This window comes from Ursus arctos, unplaced genomic scaffold (assembly GCF_023065955.2).
Source record: "Ursus arctos isolate Adak ecotype North America unplaced genomic scaffold, UrsArc2.0 scaffold_29, whole genome shotgun sequence".
NCBI lineage: Eukaryota > Metazoa > Chordata > Mammalia > Carnivora > Ursidae > Ursus > Ursus arctos.
The window spans coordinates 15,924,886-15,950,522 of record NW_026622974.1 but is presented as its reverse complement, the minus strand read 5'-3'; the positions used below and the strand labels follow the sequence as shown (position 1 = coordinate 15,950,522).

The 25,637-nt window shown below is 35.1% G+C and overlaps 1 protein-coding gene across 1 annotated transcript in view; it reads left to right on the top strand.

Annotated features, from left to right (window-relative positions):
• The window catches only part of COL21A1 (collagen type XXI alpha 1 chain), a 171,339-nt gene that overhangs the window by 26,417 nt on the left and 119,285 nt on the right, over positions 1 to 25,637 (top strand). The window contains exon 2 of the mRNA XM_057303976.1: positions 25,138 to 25,260. Coding sequence (XP_057159959.1) covers positions 25,176 to 25,260 — 85 coding nt within the window. The 5' untranslated portion in view covers positions 25,138 to 25,175. The remainder of the gene's footprint in view (positions 1 to 25,137; positions 25,261 to 25,637) is intronic.

The window sequence follows — 25,637 nt, the reverse complement described above, 5'->3', positions numbered from 1 at the left end:
GGAAACAAGATGTATTTATAATAAACTTCTTCTACACAGTTAAGTGCTTTTTTTTTTTTTTTATAAAGATTTTATTTATTTATTTGACAGAGATAGAGACAACCAGTGAGAGAGGGAACACAAGCAGGGGGAGTGGGAGAGGAAGAAGCAGGCTTCCAACGGAGGAGCCTGATGTGGGGCTCGATCCTGGAACGCCGGGATCACACCCTGAGCCAAAGGCAGACGCTTAACGACTGAGCCACCCAGGCGCCCCACAGTTAAATGCTTTGATTACTACATCTTCATAATACTTCAGTGCTTATTAGGCATTCAATAAATATCAGACATGCAATAAATCAGGTACTTAATACATGTTTGCTTGAAAAAGTCAGTATTTTAGTGGATCACATTCAGTGGATGCAGCAGCAAAATTTTCATCTCAGCAGAAGTCTGCTGTTTGATACAAAACTATCTTAACTTTGTAACTAAATGGAATTTATCTTGATGATACCACGAAAGATGGGTATGCTTCACTAAAGCAGTAGATGTAATAGATGTAACTTTTGCCGATTACATGTCTGTAAACCATATCAGGTTTCTTTAATTTGAATTTGTAACAGATTTCACCACTTTGGTTTTGCATTACTCATCCCACGTAAATTGGCTTTTCAATGCAAAATTGTAATGGAGACAACCTTTTTCCTCTAGAATAATTTTTCTCCCCAAGTAAAGTGTCAGTTTTATGATCCTGGCATTAACTCAGTCACTTGGAGTACTTAAAATCCATACTAACCGGTTTAATTTTTTTTTTCCTGCTTTCTGTGGGCTGGTAGAAATACTAAAATTACATCTGAGACAAAGATAACAGCCTTTAATTTTACTTCTGAATATAAAACGGTTCCAAGATTTAATAAGTGTGAAATAGTAAATACTAGTTCAAAAACCTCAAACAGATGTGTATTCAACATAAAGGGAGGAGACATAAAACTTCAAGAATTACAAGGCATTTTTGAGAAGTTATGCAATAGCCCTCATTTCACACAAGGAAAATAGGTATTATTTTAAAGTGGTGCTCATGTGTATGGGAATTACACAGGACTGGGTATCAGGTGTTTTCTGCATGATTGAAATGAATGAGGGATGTGTTTTATTTCCATCTAAGAGGGAGCTATTGCCGGTCGACCTACCCTAGCAACAACCCATGTGGTGATTTTATTACACAGTTAAGGAAAAGCCTTTGATTTTAAGAAATGTTGGGACGTGTACAAAAAACATACGATTTAACAGCTTTCATGAAGTTACTCATGGTGTGTTTCTTACAGTTACTTTTTACGAAGTGAACTCCTTCTATGCCCAAGAGGAATGTTAGAGGGCAGTTAGGAGTATAAGACTACTGAATATTCATATTCGTCAAGTGTGTTTCTCTGTTTTGAAAGCAAGGTACTTTAGAAAAGTTTGAGGACCTTCCTAATATTTTGTATCAAGCTAGTGTTGTATAAATGTTTTTAATGCATTCCTCTTTGAAGAAAGAAGTAGTAAATTGTATTCAGATAGTTCTATAGTAAAGGTCAAGGAATGAGTTAGCTTCTCATTTGGGGACATAGAATTTTTAATACTTTGTATCACATGTCACAGTGTGTGCAATTCTTGAGCTTTCATCATTGTATTTAGTTCTCCTGACAGTGAGATGGAATAGAATTGGCTTCCCATCTCTGTACACATACTGCGGCCTCCAGCCCTCAGAGGGGCCCAGTGACCAGGAGAATCATGCATCTGCTGCTTTGCAGAGCTGGGTGTGGAGTGGGATTGTTTTGTTAAGTGTTGAAGAGCGGGTGGAGTTGTTTCGAGGTTCCTGGGATACTGCCTGTGGATAGAAGCCGCCTTTGTTTAAGCGATGGGCTGACACTGCAGGTTACTTCTAGAGCAGTAACGTTAAACCTTGACCCAGGTAAGGGAAGCAGTATGGTAGATTGGGGAGAACACTGTTTTGGGAACCAGTAGATCTTGGTTCTGATATCGGCTCTGTGACTGCATTTAACATTGGTTAGAATATTTAAACTCATTGAGCTCCAGCTTCTTCTCTGTTAGACAATGAAACTGTGTTGGAAGGACTTTCTGGTACCTTTCAGTCATTTGGTTCATTAATCTTAAGGGCCATTCCCTTTATTTTTCTCTTAATAGGGAGTTTCTTGTTCATCCAGTGTATTGAATGCATGCTATTCTGAGTCTCAGAGAAAAGTCACTTCTTAGTTGTCACTGCTGTGGAGTCCACGATTGGGCTGGATATCTGTTCTAATCCAGTGGTTGAGTTAACTGAGATAAAGCCTTGACTTAATTGGTAGTTTAGCTTCAGATGACCCAGCAGTGTGACTCTACCAAATGAAATCCTCTGCATATACTGGCACAATTATTCAGACAGAGGACACCATTCAGTGAAACTCATAAATTGTCCTTGCAAAGAAACCTTTTTTTAATTAAAAAGTTAACATCATACTTCCATGACATTTGAGAGTTATTACTCTCAAACACTATTTCTTATTTCGAAACTTAATATATTTTATAATTAGCACTAAATTCTACACCTTAAAAAGTTTCTTAAAAATAAGGACTGGCCGCATATTTTCTAAGAACTCACACATATGAAGAATATGTGTACCACTCAATTTGATATGTTTGCATAATACAGGAAATACTTGTAAGTTGTTTTGGAAAATGTAATTAGGACTCACCTTCTAAGTATACAAATTTATTATCTCATGTACTTAATTTTCAGGAAGAAATGACTAATTATCTTGTTACTTTAAAAATACGAAGAATGTTGAGGTAGAGGACCTCAGATTTTTTCATTGTTTGTTTAAAAAATATGTAAATGTGTAGAAAAATTCAGCTTAGCCTTCATGTGTTAAGTTTTAGCCTGGGTATAAAGACACATGTTAAGAAGATATAGCTCTAAGACTCTACAGGTAGTTAGGAACAGGAGTTCAACTGGAATCTTCCAGTGGTCAGAGACACTGAATAGTGCTGACATACCATTGGCCATATACCACTATGGAGCCTCTCACATCTGTGTGAGGATGACTGGAATCAAGAGGTCTGTTGATGATTCCAGTGGGTATTATTTGGATAATAGAATAGAGTAGAAGGAGAGAGGATGGAATTTTCAGCATGTCTTTGAGTCATCCTCGTGTGGATTGGGCTTTAAAAGACATCCTTGGCCAAAAAGAAATTTATGTGTGTGTGAACAGGGGATGGATATCTTTTTGTTGTTTTTGTTTGTTTGTATCATCTTTTGGCTCTATTTGGTTCACAATTTCAAAGCTAAAGTATGAATTTTCTAAAAATAAACTCTTCTCCAAAACTAATAATGTTGGTATTCTCTGTGGGGTTTGATGGTATCTGGACTGGTTTGCTTAGTTTTTTGGTTGGAACATGGCCACTAGTGCAGTGGTAGGTCCTTTGTGCCAGTTGACTTTCAGGGTTTGACAGCTGCATTCTGTACACTTTGTCCTAGCCAGTCATTTAACTGATATGTGACCCCAGAAGAAGTCATCTCAGAAAATGCAGATGAATTAGCATAAATCTATCGCCATTGTGAAAAAAATAAAACCAAATATCTTACCAGTGGTGGGTGAGCTATCAAAATAGCATATTGCTTATAAGTTGTAAAGCATAGTGTGGCTTAGGGAATTAGTGGTTTCAAATTCTGCCTTCTGGGAACTCACTGGTCAGACAACTAGGAGATACACAAGTGCCCATGAATGTGTATTACCTTACAGGAAAGTGATGGATGCCTGCTTAAAATTTGCATATAATACACTATAGTATTCAGGAAAGAAGGGAAATTCTTTTCGACTGGAGCAATCAGTTGTTTTTCCTAGGGTGTTTTTTTGTTTGTTTGTTTGTTTTTTTACAAATCATGGTGTTAAAAAAATTAAGGAGAAGGAATGAAAAAAATTATTTATTGAGTCTTTATAATGGTTACAAGGTGCTTTTATGCCATTTCATTTAGCATTCACAATAACCCTTCAAGGTAGATAGGATAGACTTACTCCTCATTTTAAAGGAGAGGAAAGTAAGATTCAGAGAGATGAAGTCACACAGTAAGTATAGGCAGGTAAGTCGTAGATGAGGATTTAAATCTGTTTCAATCGAAAGCCTCTGATCTTTGAACTATGCCTGTGCAGTATGTGCAGGAAGATACAGAAGTGCCTAGATATGGGCAAATCTTCTAAAACCTTTCCATTTTGAACTGTAGGTAATTGCACTGCCAGGAAAGGATGGTGGACACTTCTGCAGATAGAGGGTGTGGGTCAGGAGTGGGGGACCCAAGGAGAGTATGGGTACAGTGGAAGCAGCAGCACCAGTCTTTGGAAACTAGAAACTGGGATAAGTGAGCGTGTAGGAGCAGAGTTAGAGGCCACCTTAGAGTCCCTTAATGTTGGACAAGTGTTTATGCCTCGTTCTTTTCTGGCAAAGAACATCTCTCTAAGAATGGAATCCTGGTAGGAAATAAGGCTGACCTTCAGCAGTGGATGTCTGTATATATATCCATCCATCCCCCATTTACTGAGTTTCTAGTATATGAATTCACTTTGAAACACAGCGGGAGGGAGAGAAAATTCAGATATCCTAAGTAATTCACATTTTGGTGGAGAAAGATGGGCAGGTATACAAGCAATTGTTACATCAAAGGTTCTCTGGTTTCAGTGTGAGACAGAATCCTGTCTCTCTGAGGGTGGGAAGGGTATCACCATGGAAGGTACCACAGGGGTTGTGATGTTTAGCAGGAATAGATAATTCTTGAATGTTAGGTGGGGACCACATCATGAAAGGGCTTATTTGAGGAGTACTGGAGCTGTGTCCTAAAGGCAATAGGAAGCCTTTAAGGGATTTTAATCAAAAGAAATTAATTAGAGAATATTTTAAACATAGAAAAATAATGCAAAACACCAATGAACTCATCACCCGTATTTACTTCCTTCAGATAGTTCTCTTTTTTAAAGTAATAAAATTGCAGATAAATAGCTAGAGGTCTATCTTCATGCCTTTGATCTCTTCAAACCCAGAAATAATTGCTGTTTGAAGGTTACTGCATGTTATTCCAACTTAAATATTTGTACTTCTCTATGAATACGTACCCCCAAACAACATATATTGTTATTTTGTAAATTTTGAAATTTATGTAGATGGCATCACACTGTTTATTTCCTATTGGAACTTACTGTTTTCACTTATATTTGGTACACAGAGCTCTAGAACACCCATTTTTACTGTCTTGAAATAGGTATTCACGCTCTTATTGATGGACAGTCAGGCTGTTTCCATTTTTTTTCTGTTTACACATAATGCTGCAGGGATCGATCTATCTCCTTGAGGTCTCCTTTTGTACAGAGGTATTTTCAGAGGATACTCCTTGAAATAGAATCATGAGATTATAGAATTTGCGTTTTTTCCAACTTTACTAAGCATTGTAAATTGCTCTTCAAAGTGGCTGTAACAGTGATTCTCATTTTTAAAAGCATGAATTCCTGTTTTTCTAAATCCTCTTTAACGTTTGTTTTTAACATATTTTTGTGGGCGTGAATAGTATTTTGTCTTAGAATAGTATTTTGTCCTTTTGTGAAGATTGCTCATATTTTCATAATGGATGTCTGGGATTCCTCTTATTTGAATTTTTTATTCATAATCTTTACCTATTGTCTTATTGGATTATTTCTACTTTTCTTACTGAATGTAGACCTTCTTTATATTATCCAAGCCATCAGTCTTTGTTAGAAATGCACATGGCAAATATTTTATTCCAGGTTAAGTTTGTCTTTTAACTTTATGATGTCTTTTGTTATAAAAATATAAATTTCTTCCTTACCTGTTGTTAAAAAGATATCCTTTATATTCTAAGAGTTTTGAAGTTTTGCTTTATACATTTAGGTCTTTAATCCATCAGTACTTGGCTTTGATATATGGTGTGAATAAGGGTACAATTTTATCTGTAATTCCCCTTCCCCTATGATTACCAGTTATCATAGGACATTTTTTCAATAGCCATCTCTTCAGAACTCATTTGTAAAGCCACTTCTTTCTCATAACAATTTCCCATATGTAGGTGGATTTGTTCTAGGACCTTTACTGAGACCCACTGTTCCAACTAAACTTTGGTCAATACTGAATCTTTATAATTATTGCAGTTTTAAAGATTTATTTATTAGAGAGAAAGAAAGCAAGTGTGGGGTGGGGGATGGGAGGAACGGGCAGAGGGAGGGGGAGAGAGAAACTCAAACAGACTTGCTGCTGAGTGCCGAAGCCAACCTGAAGCTCCATCTCATGACCTTGAGATCATGACCTGAGCTGAAATCAAGAGTCTGACACCTAACCAGCTGAACTGCCCAGGTGCCCCTCTTGTTAATGTAGTTTAAAAAAGGGATTTGATATCTGGTAGCATAAATCTGTTGCTCCTTATCAGCTTGTCAAGTTCTACACCCATCTCAAACACAAAGCACCTGGGTTTTGATGAGAATCGCATTAATGTATAGATTAATTTGAGGAAAAATCTATTACCTTTATGGTATTAAGTCTTTCCATATGAATACATTTATTTTCCTTATATTTAGAAATTTTTGTCCTTCAATTATAATACTGTTCTAGTCACCCTAGACATGCCGCTGTTTTTACTGCCATTGTGAATTATATCATCAGAAACCAAATTTTTTAAAGGTTTTATTTATTTGATAGAGAGAGAGCATGCACGCACGCACTTAGAGGAACAGAGGGAGAGGGACAAGCAGACTCCTGAGTGTGGAGCTGAGGTGGGGCTTGATCTGACAACCCTGAGATCATGACCTGAGCTGAGATCAAGAGTCAGAGGCTTAACTGACTGAGCCACCCAGGAGCCCCGGAAACTGATTTTTAAAATTTCTTGCTGCTTGAGTAAGGGAATGGTATTTGATTTTTAAGAGTATAGTTTATAATGTAACAACATTGCTGAAATCTGTTACTGTTAATGATTTTTATGTGGATTTTTAAATTTAGATATTTCCCTAAGAATATTGATAATTTTATTCCTTTCTCAATCTTATGCCTATTTTTGTTGTCCTCTTAGATAGTGTCTCTTAACAGTGCTAAGTAGAAGTGATTGCCAGTATCCTTGTATTATTTCTGGCTTTATTCAAAGAGAATTCTCCTAACATTTCACCATTAATTTTTGTATCTTAAAGGTTTCTGGTTTTATTATATAAAACACTTGTCTTTTTACTTTGAAGTAGTGAATGGGTGTTGTGTATTTCAAGATAATGAATGAGTGTTGAAATTCTCAAATGTTTCTTCTGCATCTATCTCAATAGTATGAATGGATATGAAATCATAAAGTCCTAGTCTCTGACTATGGTAGTGGATGTAGAGCAAATAGAATCTTGAGGTTTTTGTTATTAGTTGTGAGCAAGGATGGAAAGAAAATAGCTTTTGAAAGACACTCATGACGCTGATTTAGTTTAGCTGGGTAAATGGTAGGGTCATTACTTGAATAGGGAATAGAAAGAGAATAGCAGTTTTTTTAGGAGTAGGCTTTGAACTCACTTCAGGATTTGTTGAAATGGAGATGTATTTTGGTTGTTTAAAAGTTGATGTTCAGACTTTTGAATATAATTATTTAAAAAATGGACTCTTGAATGGACTCTTATGTAAAAATAAGTATGCCCTGGAGATAAAAATTTGTGATTGAGTGATATCAAAGTGGTAGTTAAAGCTGTAGGGGAGGACGAAGTGAGAGTTTGAAGAATTAGAAAAGTAGAGGCCCTGTTTAAACCCCAGGAACCTAAACACATAAAGGACAGTATAGGAGGGACTTTCAGAGAAGTCTGAAAATAAGTCACTCCTGGGGAGTGTGATGTCAAGTAAGACTTAGGGAAAAGGTTTCAGTGGAAAAAGAAAAAAAGCCAACATATGAACCAAAATATGAGCCAAATGCAGGGAAGTAAAGAAAGATGGTTAGAAAGAGTTGACTTAATTTGGCAATTAGGAAATCATTGGTTCCTTTAAGAGGAGCGCGGGAGTCAGACTATTGCAGTGGGATGAAGCTGTGGAAGGAAGTGAGGGATTGGAGGGGAAAAATTGAAGACCTCTCTCTCTCTCTCAGAAGGCTTGGCAGTGAAAGGAAGGAGAGAGAGGAACATGCAAGTAAAAGAATGAAGAAAAGAATGATCCATTAAGAATTAGTCATAAATTTCCCGGTGTTGGGATTGTCATATGGATGAAGCATAGGAGGTTAAATTTTACTTAAATGTGGTTGTGAGATAGTTACTGGATATGGGGAAGAGTCGATCAAGGTTGTATGGCTGTACAGTTTTAGTTCAAAGTTGATCAGGTCTGTGTTTCCCTGCCTTTTGGCTCTTACTTGTTTTGTCCAAAGACAGGATCATACAAAATAAATTCATATGAAACAAATTCAAGGACTGGAGCCAATCCCTGTATAACAATGAGGGCCTTAAATAAGGGTAAAACTTTTAGTAAATATAAAACATAGGACAAAAATATTTTAAAGATTATTACGATAAAACAAACACTTTGATGTCTTATTTGGCCTAACATGTGCCATTGATCAACTGGATCTCTAATTTGGAAAAAAAAAAAATCTAGATGCAAAAAAAAAAAGTAGCCTTGCCTGTTTGGGATCGGATGTTGAGTGTATTTTAGTTATCATGATTCAGTAAAAGCTATTAAACCCACAGACTCTGCTAGTCTGTAATAGAGGAAGTTCTTGTCCCTGTTCTTGCGCCAACCTTAGAATCAAAAGACAACCATATTCTAGATTCTGTTTATTCTGGCACAACTTAGTTCATTGGATTTGTTTCCAGTTTAAATGGTATCTTTGCCAGGTGAAGTTGGTAATGATTAAACAAATTAAAAAATATGTCTTTAATCCGGTGAGATGCTTTCTATGTATTTAGCCACCATTTGAAAATTACTTTTTGATAGTATGGGTAAATTTTTCAAGTTGCCAGATTTATTTTTATAGTTGAAATTAGCCAAAATTGCCAACTTAAGTTGGGCTGCAGCAAACCAGTTCAGGGTTTCCATGGAAACATGATTTCATCCCATCTATGAAAACCCATTTTGTTTTTTCTTCTTTATCATGGAACTTGAATCTCTGTAATGTTTTTCCTGTGATTCCTGCTCCAAGAAAAAGAAAACAGGTTTCCAATTAGACAAATATTCATATTTGCCCATTAAAGTTTAACCCCAAGGGACATTTTCATTTAGAGAGATAAACAATGGCCACAGCCTCAAATCTTTCCTGTTTAGTTACGACAATGACTATGCATTTTTGTTATTTGTGTTTTGTATTTTTAAATACTTTGGTCACTCTCCAGTCACAATTATTCCAAGTTATGTTAAAATTACTTCATACTTCTAATATCCTTATTATTGAGTGTCAAGCTGATTTAGAAATCTTCAGTGAAAGAGCTGTGACATTGTTCTTCATTTTTATTTTCTCCCCATGCCTACCCCAAAGCCTGATTCAAACAGGTTCTTAATAAATGTTTGTTGAATCTGTGATGGCACAGATATTGCATTGCCTTCTGTGGACTTAGTATCATTAAGGGCTCTGTGGAATACAAAAGACATATATAAGATACTTTCCTGTTTGTGATAAGAATTTAGTAAGGCTAAAGAGTGAAATGTAAGTGCTTACTGCTATTTAACGTCACAGAAGCCAGACCTTTGTTATCTTATTTAATCTTTCTAATAATCCAGAAGGGCTGTGGTATTACACTGATTTTTCTCATTAAAAAACTATGTCTCAGCAATGTTTGAGAACTTGCCTAGGCTAGTGATTGGTGACCAGGGTTTGAATACGGTCCTACGTGGATAAATCCTCTTACAAGTTGGGAAGACAGTTTGTCTACATATAAATAAGTAGTGAAGTAGTAGATGTTATTGGTTGTGAGTAGTTCAGACAAGGAAAGGTTATGTGGATGAGAGCAATAATGTAAATGAAAGTGCTATTTACTACATGATGAACTCTATACAGTAAATCTAACCAACACTATATGTTTGTTTTTTTATCCAGTGGAATAAAATACTTATTTCTTAGACTCGTTTCTTAAATGTCTATGATTTTTTTTTTTAAGCAGGTTACCCAGTGGTGTAATTATACTTTTGTTAAAAAACAAAACAAAACAGGGGCGCCTGGGTAGTGCAGTTGTTAAGCGTCTGCCTTTGGCTCAGGGCGTGTTCAGGGATCGAGTCCCACATCGGGCTCCTCCTCTGGAAGCCTGCTTCTTCCTCTCCCACTCCCCCTGCTGTGTTCCCTCTCTCGCTGGCTGTCTCTTTGTCACATAAATAAATAAAATCTTTAAAAAAAAAAACAAACATGTACATTGATTTTGCTGATTATCATACATTCACAGACTGTCTGACTGGTCAACCCTTTTCTTTTTATGGAAGAGAAAACCAAGTCCCAGGGAGAAGTCCCAGCTGATTTCTTTCTTTCTCTCTTGCTTAAATTCATATGATAGCAGAATCAGGCTAAATACAGTCTTGCAAAACCCGTCTAATATTTTCTAAGCCACATAATGCTTGTTTTCTTTGATTTTTAGCAGATAGGTACACATCATTAATTGATAAAAAGAATTCTAATTTATGAATATATATCATTTTCTAATGCTTCGCTAAGTTATTACAGAAACATCTCACTATAGAAACCAGGCATTTCACATCTTTGTACCAAATATTCTTAGAGATCACTGAGAACTTTAAGTATACTATTAAATTACGTGAAAATGATGCTTTGCCCCTACCCTTTGCCTATTTTTTTGTGCCTTTGGTGATATTTTGTTTCTTTGTCAGTGACTCCAAATTTTACTTTTTCCCCCTGTCTTCTCTTGGGTTCCATGTAAGCACCATGCATTTTTATTTTCCATAATAGTTCTCATTGAACGGGAAAAGTTACAGATTTGGAAAGATGATGATCATTATTCCACTTAAATGTTAAGTCTTTATTAATGTGTCATTAGTCTAATTAAAATCTAGTTACTGTATTTGTAGCAAAACTATGCTATAAAATCTTATTAAGTTGTTAATATTAACTACAGGAATAATATTTGGGGAGGGGCTGTGTTCCTGACTGGCAGTTAACATTAGATAATATATCAGTGGTTATTTCTGGACAGCAATCACAGATAATTATCACAATAATTCAAAATAAAAAAAATAATGATCCAGACCTTTAAAAATGAACCTAAGTTGACAGTACATATAAATTATATGAGGCTCCAAGGTACCGTAAAACATTTCTAGGAAACCCTCTAGTATATCATAGCTATAGTTTGAATGTAAGAAATGTTAATGAAATGCTTAGTGCTAATTTTATTTGCTCTCTTAGGATTGATACTGAGTTAGGAGTAGATTATTCAGGTTAGACCAAGTCTCCTAAATTCTCCAGGAAATTTGAATTGGTGCCATCTTTTTTTACAGTGCCCACTTGACAATTTCAGTCTTCGAAACACTTCAAACTTGGGTAGAAAAAAATCAGAAAACTACTCATATAACATCATATTTGGAATTGCTGATGTAGGCATAAATGTTCATTGGGTTTTGATAAAAGTGACATAGATGGAGGTATTTTATTAACTAAGCAGCTTTAAATTAGTTTAATGTACATTCTGGATACCAATTCTCTATTGATTATGTGTTACAGATATGTTGTCCAACTGCAGGGCTTGTGTTTTTATTGTTTTTATATATTTTTTTCTTTGAATATTTAAGAAGGCAAAGCACATATAACCACCATGCTACTATCACACCCAATCAATTTTTTTAAAATGGTGAATATCATCTAATATTCAGTCCATCTTCAGTTGTCTCTGTCTCAAAAATATGTACAGTTTGTTGTTTGTATCAGGATTCCAACAAAGTCTGCAACTGCATTTAATTGATGTATCTCTTAAGTCTCCCTACTTTTGTTTTCATACCGTTTATTTATTGATTGTACGTCTTACTACTTTCTAGATTTTGCTGATTTCATCCTGTTGGTGTCATTTAACATATTCCCATATTTCTTAGATTTGAGTAGATATAGAGAATTGAGTAGATTCAGATTTTACTTTTTATTGGCTAAAAAATAATTCGCAAATGAAAATAAATGTGCTTCTCCTGTTATGCCATGTTGGGAGGAACATGTCTTACTCTACCGTAATGATGCTAAGGTAGATGAGTGGGTTCAGGTGTAGTCAAGTCTACGGAATCTATCTTAATTTTCTCTCTGGCCTTTCACCTAATAATCTTAGCAGCCCTGGTGATCCTTGCCTAGATCCATTATTTCATTAGGGGTTGCAAATTGTGATTTTCTAATTCTGTTTTTCTTCTGGCATTTATTAACTGTTGCTTCACCAACTGTTTTATTACCCTGAAATATCATACATGTAGGAAAATTAAGAACTTGCTTGAGTCTCTTTATTTGTATACTAGCAACCTCCAAAGGTGACTTATGGTGTTTTTGTATTTATCATTATGAATTCCTAGGTTTATCAAATCTTTATACTTCAGTACATTGTAGTTACTATTTTTAAAGATCAGATAGTTTCATTGTTACCCAAAGGGATCCCTCAGTTTAGCTTGCCAGTCCTTTTACTCTAATCCCAGTAGTTTTTGAGACTCTTCCTTGTTTTAAATGACAGGATTTCTGTCTCAAGTCTCAGGTACCCCAGATCTGGAATCTACTGTTTTCCCAAAGAGCCCTGGTTCCTTTTAATGGAAAATGGTATTTAGAAACCACAATTGGAATGAACATAAAATGCTCATTTCCACCAATTTCCTTTACCCTGGCTCCTCTTTTGTCTATGCCTTTTGTTTGGTATTTATTATCCTGTATTGCTATTTAACTTTGCATATGCTTATGTTTTATTTTGTAAATAGGCAAACGGGACATCCAGAACGAGAACTCATACCTCATGACTTGTTACACACCATTCTTTTTGGTGTATTATGGATGAATTGGAAGATTAAGTGGCTGGAGAACAATTTGACCTGAGTTAGATATTAAAAATATTATTAGCTATCTCTTTGGGAATTGAGGTCTTCACTTTTCTAATACTTCGTCTTAAAAATTAGAGGTGAATTAAAAAAATTAGGCTAATATGTGTTAATATAAGAGGAATTTAGGGATGGAAAACAGGACTACATTTATAAGCACAGCTTAAATTACCAACAGAATCCCATGGCCTGATTCCTTTCAGTGGCTTTGTTGCCATAAGCAAATAAAAATACACTGTTCTCCATGTGCCTTGGCCATCTTTTACTGGTCTCATTTTGAGTGATTACACAGACCTGTATATTTTGTTGCTTGAGTATTCAGAAGCTGCTATGTCTAGATGGGATTTTAAACCATTCCACCAAATGACTGACAACCAAGTTACTGCCCTTTGTTTTGTCTTGTGTGGCTTTAATGGATGCTATGTAATGTACTCTACAAATGAATCCGGAAAGTAGTCACCCTCTCTGCAGTGTGAAAGTAAACTCTGCAGTGTATACAATAATAGCATCTTTGAATCTGTTAGCCTGTCTATAAGACGGGGATTTATGATTACCTGTCTGCCCTACCACTCCAGATGGCCATGTGGAGAAATGTAACAAATGCCATTTGTTTAGATATCCACAAATTGTTACACACAATCAAGGTGGCCTTGATTAATTATATATTTGGGGGGGGGGACTTGATTGGACCTGTGAAATTCCAAGTTACAACTATAGTTCTGTTGTTTTAATGATAACTCAAACCAAACTCTACATACATAGATATGTACACGAATTAATTCTTAATTCTTTTTCTGGTTTGCCAGCTTTTTGCTCTTCTAAGTATTATCTGTCCCACTTAATGCTTCCTTCTATCATAATGTCAGAAATACAGAACACAATAGATGTGTATGTGTTTTTGTGCATGAAAGTGCGAGGACCAGGGTTTGCTTCTCCACCTTTTCCTGTCTTACAATTTAGTTAAAAGACAGAGCCTATAAATAAGCATGAGTATTAGTGTCTCAGGAGGGGACTATTTTTAGTCTTCAGTTTCATTTGGAGGTTTTATAGCCAAGCACAGAAACCAGATTTTGAGATGGCATCTTTCCTGACAGTCCCTTATTTTGAAAGTTTTTATTACATTCCTGATGGCTCCTCATGCTGATTGTCATGCCTTTACCGCTGACCCACTGCAAGAGACATTAATTGCAAGGAGACAAGGAATTTCCTTTCATTTGTATCCACTTTTCTCAGAAATTTACTATAAGTAGGTATTTTTATTTATTTAATTTTTATTTTTATTGTTTTTTTGAGGGGGGCAGAGGGAGAGGGGGAGAGAGAATCTTAAGCAGACTCCACGCTGGGCTACCTGAGATCATGACCTGAGCTGAAATCAAGAGTCTGATGCTTAACCCACTGAGCCACCCAGGTGCTCCAGTAGTTATTTTGATTTTAATAAAATATCAGAGACTGTGACGGTAGAGTATATAACACAAAGGGTAAAGAAATGGAAGAGATATGAAAAGTAAAAAAGGGTAATAATTGAACAATTGATCTCTTGCTTTCTCTGAAGAATCAACTGTTTAAATCTGTAGAGGTCTATGAGTTGGGGGAGTGGGATGATGCATTAAATGTGAAAAGCCTGATCATGAGGCACCCATGCTTAAAACCCTCCATTGGGGTCACTTTGCATTTAGGGAAGACAGTTTTAAATTTAACATAGTACATGTAGTCCTTGGTACTTCATTTTAGCTCCTGCCATCTTTTGCTCTTGCTCTTACGCTCATGCTTCAGTGACCTCTCTTCTGTTCATAGAACTAGCCAGACTTATTCCATCTGCAGAAGGGAATGTTTGTCTTCCATTCCAGGCAAGAATGGAAGTCACGTGGCTCCTTCATGTGACTCAACTGTCAGCTCAGATGGCATCTTTTAAGAGGCCTGTTTTGACTTCTTAATCTAAAGGGGCTCTCCTGGCCCCAATTTCTACATTACTGTTTGTATTTCTTCCTAGCACTTAACATTGTATGAAATTCTCTCACTCAGTCATTTGGTCTGGAACAAGACCTACGTGAAAGCTGATTCCTTGTCTAGTTTGATCACTTCTGAATTCCCAGGACCTTTGGGTCTGTGGTTTATTGGAGCACATGTGACAGGCAAGCCATGTTACCTAAGCAAGCCTTGTTTTCTTCAACAGCGTTGTCTCAAGCATTGTAAACTGTATTTTCGTTATCACAATAATGTGAGATCAGAGAATATGGATCATTATTTCTATAGTTGAGAGGAAGATTATAGATCATCCATTTCCTTTTTTAAAAACATTATAAGAAAGATACTAAGTTGTAGTTAGTGATGGTGTTAAATCCATAAGCTGGATTGCTTGGTGTGCATTTAGCTGTCTATATCCATATTAACAAAGGAGCACAGTTTATTTATTTTATTTTTTATTTTTTTTGAAGATTTTATTTATTTATTTGACAGAGAGAGAGGGAGACAGCCAGAGAGAGAGGGAACACAAGCAGGGGGAGTGGGAGAGGAAGAAGCAGGCTCCCAGCGGAGGAACCTGATATGGGGCTCGATCCCAGGACCCTGGGATCACGCCCTGAGCTGAAGCTAGACACTTAACGACTGAGCCACCCAGGCGCCCCAGGAGCACAGTTTAAATTCCTACATTCCTACATTCTGTTAAAAGTAATTCCCTCTTTTCTCATTATCCATTAAGAATTATTTATATAGCATTAAAAGGTTACATTTTTCCAAGACAGAATTTTCCATGAGTAAAGGTGGCATATGAGCCACCTTTGAGTAGCAAATCTTTACACATTTTTGCTTGTAGAGATTGTCTGAGTAATGCTTTCCTATTTGGGTTTGCTGATTTATTTCTCTGCCAGGAGAATAGGAGCCATAGGAGTTTTAAAACTTTTTTCCTTATGTATCATTTTGGTGTTACCCTATAACAGATTTCCAGAACTTTGATATACATTAGCATTTGGGTATGGGAAGCTTTTTATTTTTATTATTTTTTTAAATGTTTGGTCCCTTGCTCTACAATCTGAAGTTACTGGGTAGGGCTAGGGCATCTGTATGTTTAGACTCCCCAGGTGATTGAAATAAATGTTAAAATTTGGTATGCCTCAGTTTATATGCATTGCACTTAAGCATATGTACAATAAAATAGTTATAAAATATATTCACGAAACATACCAGTTATGTTTCCAAGGTTAAATAACAGAGTAACATACATTTAATGCCCTTTTCATATCATCCACTTTAATGGTTGTCAGTCTAGAGTTTGATAAAATTAGACAATTAACTTTAGCCCAAAAATTCTGAAGGAATTAGATACTGCATAGAAATAATGAAGATGATTATGGTAGAGGGGCAGAATAACTTTGAGGCGTTTGGGGAGGAAGTTAGTCAATATTTATTAGCACACATTATTGCCATAAAACAGCACATCCTGGTGATGACTCACCAAAAATCCCTCTCACTGACATGTTTGGCCTTTATAGCTCTTTGTCCAGAGGGGACAGCCTAATGTGAAAAACGGCAGTGATGATACTGGATTAATTCTTTTTTGTTGAGGTATAACTTATATACAACAGATTATACAGTTATTAAGCCTTAAGTTTAATGGCCTTAGACAAATTTATACACCTGAACATCATCAGTTTACTTTTGCCACTTTGCAGTTCAAATTTTTCATCTAAGGCAAATGTTTCCTGATTTCTGACACCATAGATTGATTTTGTGACTTGGGACTTCATAAAACTGGAATCATAAAACCGGAATTATGTGTTTTTTGTGTTTGGCTTCTTTCATTAAGTAGAACATATCTAAAATTTGTTGACGTGTTCTGTTTAACAGTAGTTCATTGTTTTTTGTTGTTGTTGCTATGTGTTATTTCATTATGTGAATATACCACACAACTTGTTTATCTGTTCTCCCGTTGCTAGCATTTGAGTCATTTTTAATTTGGGATGATTATGAATAAAACTACTATAAACATCATTAAAGTCTTTTTATAGGCACAAGTTTTCATTTCTCTAGGTTATATACCTAGCAGGGGAATTGCTGGTCATAGTTTAACTTTCTAAGAGACTGAACCTAACAGTTCTTTAAAGTGGTTGTATCATTTTCCCACTCTCACCAACAATGTATGAGTTCCAGTTTTTCCACATAGTGTCAGAAATATTTGATATTGTTAGTTTTTCAATTTTAGCCATTTTAGTGGGTGTGAAATGTTATCTTATTGTGGTTTTAACATTCATTTCTCTGATGAGTAACGATGGGTTCTATATAACATGTTTATTGGCCATTTCTGTCTCTTCCTGTGTAACGTGTCTGTTCAAGATTTTTACCCATTGAAAAAAAATTGGATTGTTTTCTTTTTTATTGTTGATTTTTAGAAAGTTTTTTTTGGCCAAGAATTATTTTATTTTTCTAAAAAATTATTTAAAAATATTTTAATTTTTATTTTGTTGAACTATAATTAACATAAATATCCTATTAGTTTTAGGTATGTATCACAGTGATTCATTAATACATTACAAAATGATCCCCACCTTAAGTGTAGTTACCATCTGTCAGCATGCACAGTAATTACTGTATTACTTATTATATTCCCTATGCTGTTACATCCTGTGACTTACTTATTTTGTAACTGGAATTTTGCACCTCTTAATCCCCTTCTCCTATTTCACCTGCCCCTCAGCACACCCTCACCTGGTTATCAGCAGTTTATTTCCTGTATCTATGAGTCTGTTTGTTTTGTTTGTTCATTTGTTTTGTTTTTTAGATTCCACATATAAATGGAATATATGGTATTTGCCTTTCTCTCACTGACTTATTTCACTTAGCATAATACCCTCTAGGTCCATCCATGTCATCACAAATGGAAGATTTTATTTTATTTTTTATGGCTGAGTAATATTGTAAGAGTTTAAAACATATATATATTCTGGGTATGGGTCATTTTTTGTAAGTATTTTACTGTGAATATTGGCTTGTGTTCTTAATGGTGTTTTTTGAGAAACAGAAATATTTACTTTTGGTGAAATCTAATGTAATCCATGTTTAAAATTGCTAGTGGTTTTTGTGTCCTAAGAAAATTTACCTACTTCTAAGGTCATGAAGATATTCTCTTAAATTTTCTTTTAGAAGCTTTATAGTTTTAGCTTTTACAGTTCTATGCTTTACCTAATTTTTGTATGTGGAAAGAGATGGGGTCAAGGATCATTTTATTGTGTTTATCCAGTTGATCCAGCCCCATTTATTGGAAAGACTTTCCTATCCTATCAATTACCTTGACACTTTTATTGAAAATCAGTTGACCATGTAAGTGTGGGTCTATTTCTGAACTCTCTTTGGTTCTATTCTATGTTTATCCCTACACAAATAACATACTTTCTTGATTATTGGAACTTTATAGTAAGTCAAAATCCGGCAATGTAAATTCTCCAATTTAGTTCTTCTTAGTCAAGATTGTTCTTTATTGAAAGATATTTAAGATTGTTTTTCTAATTCAAAATAATTTGCATTTTGTATAATTTTAGTAAAAGTTCATCACTTTCTTTTAAAAATATGCTGGGATTTTGATTGGAATTGTGTTGAATTTATAGGTCAATTTAACAAGGAAGGACATGTAACCAATACAGAGGGTTTTTTTTTTTTTAAGATTATTTATTTAGAGAGCATGAGCTGGGGGAGGGGCAGAGGGAGAGGAAGAGAGAGAATCCCAAGCAGACTCGGTGCTGAGTGCAGAGCCCAACGTAGTACTTAATCTCATGACCCTGAGATCATGACTCCCTCTGAAAACAAAAGTTGGTTGCCTAACTGACTGAGCTACCCAGGTGCCCCTAATGAGTCTTTTAATTTATGAATGTAGATCTTTATTTACGTGCTATAATTTCTCTCAACAATGTATTATATGTTTCACGTTTTTCATTAGGTTTATGATGCTTTTGATACTATTAAATATAATATTACACTTTCTCTCCCTGCCCAGTTTTGTTGCTAGTATATAGATATGCTTAAAAAACAACCACAACCCTATTATCCATGTGTCTTGTGACCTTGCTAAATTGACATACTAGTTTTACTAACGTTTGGTAGATTTCAAAAAGTTTGTAGAAAATCATGTTCTCTATAAATAATTATGGTTTTATTTCTTTATAGGCTTTATATCTTTTATTTTTCATTTTGAATATGACAGTGGCTAGGACTCCCTGTACATTTTTTTAATAGAAGTTGATGTGAGAATATGTCTAACTTCTTAACTGATATGGGGGAGAAATTGTTCAGCTTTCACCATTTGATTATGATGTTAGCTGTTGATTTTTCATACATGGCATTCATCATGTTGAAGTAGTTCCCTTCTATTTTTAGTTTGCTGAGAATTTTATCATGAATGGGTGTTAAATTTTGTTAAATGCCTTTGCTCTATAAATTGAGCTGTTCATGTCATTTTTCTTTTTGAGTGTCTTCATAGTAAATCATGTCACATGAGTTTTGAATGTTAAACCAATCTTGCATCTCTGGGATAAACTTTACTTTGTCATGATCTTTTTTATATATTGCTAGATATGACTTGCTAATATTTTATGCATTTTTTACGTCCTTGTTCATGAAGGATAATGGACTGTAGTTTTCTTAACTTGTAATATCTTTGTCTAATTTTCTGTTAGGGTTATGTTGGCCTGATACAAAAAGTTGAGGAGAGTTCATTTCACCTCTATTTTTATTTCATTTCATTTCAGGAAATTGGTTAGTATTACTTTTTTTCTTAAATGTTTGGTAGAAATTACTTGTGAGACTATCTGGATCTGGAGTTTTTTGCTTTTTTGTGTGTGTGTGTGGGAAAATTTTTGTTTAAATATTTGATTTCTCTAATAGAGACTTTCCAATTTAGACCAGTATCTATAGGTAATGTGTTCTGAAATTTTGTTTATTTCATCTTTGTACTTAACTATTTTTTAATGTCTGTAGGATCTGTAGTGGCATCCCCTATTTCAATACTGACTCATGTAATTTATGTTTTCTGTTTTATTTCTTGGTTATTCTTGCTAGGATTTCTAAGAATTTTCATTTTTTCAAAGAATTAACTCTTATTTTTCAATTTTCTATTTCATCAATTATTTTTTTCTTTTACTTTTGGTTTTAATTTGTTTTATGGTCCCTATATTCTTTGAAATATACTTTTTAAAGTTTTTATTTAAGTAATCTCTACACCTCGTGGAGGAACTGACAACCCAGAGATTAAGAGTTGCATGCTCCTCTGACTGAGCCAGCCAGGTGCCCCTACTTTCCCTAGCTTCTTAAAATGGAAGTTTAGATACTGATTTTTAATTTTTCTTCTTTTCTAATATACGTTTTTTAAGCTAAACTTTCTCCCCAAGCAGTGCTTTGGTTGCTTCATAAACTTTTGATTTTTAAGAAAAGTTATTGATCAGTTTGAAATATTTTAAAATTTCCCTTCTGATTTCTTTTTTTAAACTTAATATTCCAAATTTCTAAAATATTTTGGGATTTTCTTCTTTTTCCTTTTCTAATGTAATACCATTTGGTCAAAGAACATAATCGTGTAATTTCGTTTGAGGCTCATTTTTTTCTCCAGCATATGGTCTATATTGGTGTCTATTTCATTTACATTACAAAAGAATGTATATTCTGCTCCTTTTACCGGGAGTATTCTATAAATGTCAGTGAGGTTGGTTGATGTTTTTTAAACCTGTACGATTACTATTTTTTTGGTCTAATCCAATAATTACTGGAAAGTGTGTGTTAAAAAGTAACATTTTGATTTGAATTCTTTTTAGTTCCCATTTTTTGCTCCATGTATTTTGAAGCTTTATTATTAGATGTCTACACTTCTAGAATTTTTATATCTTTCTGATCTGCCCTTTCTATTGCTATGAAATTTTCATCTAAAATTAGAGTTGTTGTCCCTCTGTATGCAGGGTCTTTTATTCTCTGGCTGGTTTTAAGAATTTTCTCTTTTCATACTAATTGAGTATGATGTACCTCGGTGTGACTCATTTTTTATCTTGCGTGGGTTTGTTGAACTTCTTTGATTGTTGGTAGCTATTGTCAACTTAGAAAATCTTTGGCTATTGTATTTTCAAGTATTTCAAATACTTTCTCCTTTCCATCTGAAAAGCTAATTGCTTGTATACCAAATCAAGACCACTTGATACTGTTACATAGATTTCAGATGCTCTGTTCCTTTTATCACTCTCTCCCAACTCCCTTTGGGTTTCATTTTGGGTAATTTCTGTTGACATCTTCAAGTTTACTAATCTTTCCCTCTGATATATGGAGGTAAGCCCATTGTATGAATTATTTTTTTTGAAATATTTTTCATGGCAAATGTTTCAGCTTGTATCTTTTTTTAAAGTTTCCATCTCTCTTCTGAAATTTCTCATGTTTTTGCCCACTGTTGTCAATCTTATTCATTAGATCCTTTAACGTATTTATGATAACCATTTTACAGACCCTGTTTGATATTTCTCATATTTAGATCATCTCTGGATCTGCTTACACTGAATATTTTAATTCTGATAAGACATCAGATTTTTCTCATATCTTGGGAGACCTTTGGGAGATTTCTTTCAGCTTGTCAATATGGTTTCCACCATTTTTTATGTCTGAATTTTATTTTTCTCTCTTGTCCTTCGTTTGGCTTTCTGCTTTTTGAGGTATCTCTTTCCACTGTAGTGAAGGACTAGAGTGCCTTTGAGGGACTTTTCTCAGTTCTGTTGCTTCTTCCCCAGCCTTCAACAAGCCAAAGATTTGTATTTGAATAATTCCCTGCATAGCTGAACAGGGGGAGGAAGGTAGAAGATCTCCTTTGCTGTTCTATATTGTTCTCAACTTTCTCTGTATTACTTGTCTGTTCCATGTACTCTGTTCAGGCTCATGAGGAAGAATTACGGGGTTGGGGCATACTGCTGGGACCCTGCAAGACTCTAGTCTGTCACACAGCTTTGTCTGGTGTCTCCCATTCTGTGCAGATTCCTACTCTTCCTGAGGAGGATTCCCTTTCTGCTAGGGATGAAATCAGCTCAGAATCTCTTCTGTCTTATAAAGGATTAATAGTTTTTGGAATTTCGCTCATTTAGGTTTCTTTAAATCCTGTCTTTTTTACTGGGTTTAAAAGACTATAGTTTTATAGTTTTTCTGGCATGTTCTCATTAGTGGTAATGATAGTCTCTTGCAACTTTCCACATTCTAACCAGAGGTAAGGACCTTGGACTAACTTAGAAGACATATTAAAGTCACATAACTGAGTGTTTATGAATCAAATAAATTAGATCTTAGTGCTTGTAATTACACTCCATTAAAAAATTAAATCTTATCACTTAGCTTTATTACATAAATGTTTTAACCAGATACCCATTAAGTGTTTCTTAAATGCAAATCCATTTTTAAGAGAAAAATGTTTGCTACCATTGAGATAATGAAAAGAATGTGATAAAGCTCTACAGGCCATGCTTGAAGGAGGAATTCTAGTAAATATTTTGAGCAAAGCTCAAAGTTTTGGAAAAGTTTATACTTTTCCAAGATAATTATGAATTAAAAGACATGGTTTTCTTCAGCTCGTAGTCATTTTCCTCTTGCATTAATCTATTTAAAATATGGCTGTTTTATTTTAATTTCTTTACTTATTTAAATTCAGTTAGTTAACATATGGTGTATCATTAGTTTCAGATGTAGACTTCAGTAATTCATCAGTTGCATATAACACCCAGTGCTCATTACATCGTGTGGCCTCTTCAGTGCCCATCAACCAGTTACCCCATCCCCCCACCTTCCCTCCAGTAACCCTCACTTTGTTTCCTGTAGTTAAGAGTCTCTTATGGTTTGTCTCCCTCTCTGATTTCTTCTTATTTTATTTTTCTCTCCCTTCCCCTATGATCATCTGTTTTGTTTCTTAAATTCCACATATGAATGAAGCCATATGATAATTGTCTTTCTCTGATTGACGTATTTCGCTCAGCATAATATCCTCCAGTTCCATCCATGTCGATGCAAATTCAAGATTTCATCCTTTCTGATGGCTGAGTAATATTCCATTGTGCGTATGTATGTATATATATCTTTGTATCTATCTCACATCTTCTTTATCCATTCCTGTGTTGATGGACATCTGGGCTCTTTCCATAGGTTGGCTGTTGTGGACATTGCTGCTCTAAACATTGGGGTGCAGGTCCCCCTTCAGATCACTACATTTGTATCTTTAGGGTAGATACCTAGTAATGCAATTGCTACATTGTAAGGTAGCTCTATTTTAACGTCTTGAGGAAACTCCGTATTGTTTTCCAGGGTGGCTGTACCAGCTTGCATTCCCACCAACAGTGTAAGAGGGCTCCCCTTTCTCCACATCCTTGTCAACATTTGTTGTTTCTTGTCTTATTAATTTTAGCCATTCTGACTGGTGTGAGGTGGTATCTCATTGTGGTTTTGATTTGTATCTCCCTGATGCCAAGTGATGTGGAGCATTTTTTCATGTGTCTGTTGGCCATTTGTAGGTCTTCTTTGGAGAAATGTCTGTTCATGTCTTCTGCCCGTTTCTTGACTGGATTATTTGTTTTTTGGGTGTTGAGTTTGATAAGTTCTTTATAGATCTTAGATACTAGCCCTTTATCTGATAGGTCATTTGTAAATATCTTCTCCCATTCCGTAGGTTGCCTTTTAGTTTTGTTGACTGTTTCCTTTGAGGTGCAAAAGCTTTTTATCTTGATAAAGTCCCAATAGTTCATTTTGCTTTTGTTTCCCTTGCCTTTGGAGACAGTGTCTAGCAAGAAGTTGTTGTGGCTGAGGTCAAAGAGGTTGTGCCTATGTTCTTCTCTAGGATTTTGATGGATTCCTGTCTCACATTTAGGTCTTCCATCCATTTTGAGTTTATCTTTGTGTATGGTGTAAGAAGTTGCTCCAGTTTCATTCTTCTGCATGTGGCTGTCCAATTTTCCCAACACCATTTGTTGGGGAGATTGTCTTTTTCCCATTGGATATTCTTTCCTGCTTTGTCAAAGATCAGTTGACCATAGAGTTGAGTCCACTTCTGGGTTCTCTATTCTGTTCCATTGATCTGTGTTTCTGTTTTTGTGCCAGTACCATCTTATCTTGATGTTCACAGCATTGTAATACACCATGATTTGTGATGCCACCAGCTTTGGTTTTCTTTTTCAACATTTCTTTGGCTATTTGGGGTCTTTTCTGGTTCCATACAAATTTTAGGGTTATTTGTCCCAGTTTTGTGAAAAATATTGATGGTATTTTGATAGGGATTGCATTGAATGTGTAGATTGCTCTGGGTAGCATAGACATTTAATCATATTTGTTCTTCTGATCCATGAGCATGGAATATTTTTCTATTTCTTTGTGTCTTTCTCAGTTTCTTTCATGAGTGTTCTATAGTTTTCAGAGTACAGATCCTTTACCTCTTTGGTTAGGTTTATTCCTAAGTTATCTTATGGTTGTTGGTGCAATTGTAAATAGGATTGATTCCTTAATTTCTTTTTCTTCTGTCTCATTGTTAGTGTATAGAAATGCAACTGTGCATTGATTTTATATCTTGCCACTTTGCTGAATTCCTGTATGAGATCTAGCCATTTTTGTGTGGAGTGTCTTTTGGGTTTTCCACATAAAGTATCATGTCATCTTCGAAGAATGAGAGTTTGACTTTGCTGATTTGGATGCCTTTTATTTCTTTTTGTTGTCTGACTGCTAAGGCTAGGGCTTCTAGTACTATGTTGAACAGCGTTGGTGAGAGTGGACATCCCTGTCATGTTCCTGACCTTAGGGGAAAAACTTTCATTTTTTTTGCCATTGAGAATGATACTCACAGTGGGCTTTTCATACATGGCTTTTATGATATTGAGGTATGTTCCCTCTCTCCTTAAACTGTGGAGGGTTTTAATCAAGAAAGGATGCTATATTTTGTCAAATGCTTTTTCTATATCAGTTAAGAGGATCATATGGTTCTTGTCCTTTCTTTTATTAAAATATGGCTATTTTGGACATATAAATTATCCTAAGGGTAGTAAAAACTACTCCTAGTATTACAATGAAAAAATTTAAACTTATAATGGCTAGGTATTTGTCATTATTTTTCCAATGTGTTTAACTTTCCTTTTTTTTCTTTTTTCTTTTTAGGAATCCTAAAACCAAAATATTAGAACGAAAACAGAAACATGGCTCACCGTATTTCATTTCTTTGGATAGTTTTGGTCCTGCTTCAGAATTCTGTATTAGCTGAAGATGGGGAAATAAGATCAAGTAAGAATTATCAGCGTTTTTGTTATCAACAAATTGATTGTGGAAATCAAATTAGGGGAGCTCAAGCAATTCTTTTAAGGACCTTATTCTTACTGTCGTTGATGCTGTAATTCCCTAAAATGAAATGAATTGCTATGTTACATATTAAATGAGAGGAAAAGCTTCTATCAGAGGTAATTTTGAGAAAATTCTGTGGTAGTTGTTTATTCTTTTTTATCAATCAGGCTTTCGAATAAATGGTCTGGTATTGAGTTTATGCTCAGCCATATAGAACTTAGTGATACAGAGATTAAGTACCTACCTCATTGGGTTATTATGACCATCCTATGAGGTTACCTCATAGAGATAACGAGATAATCCGTGTAAACAGGATAACG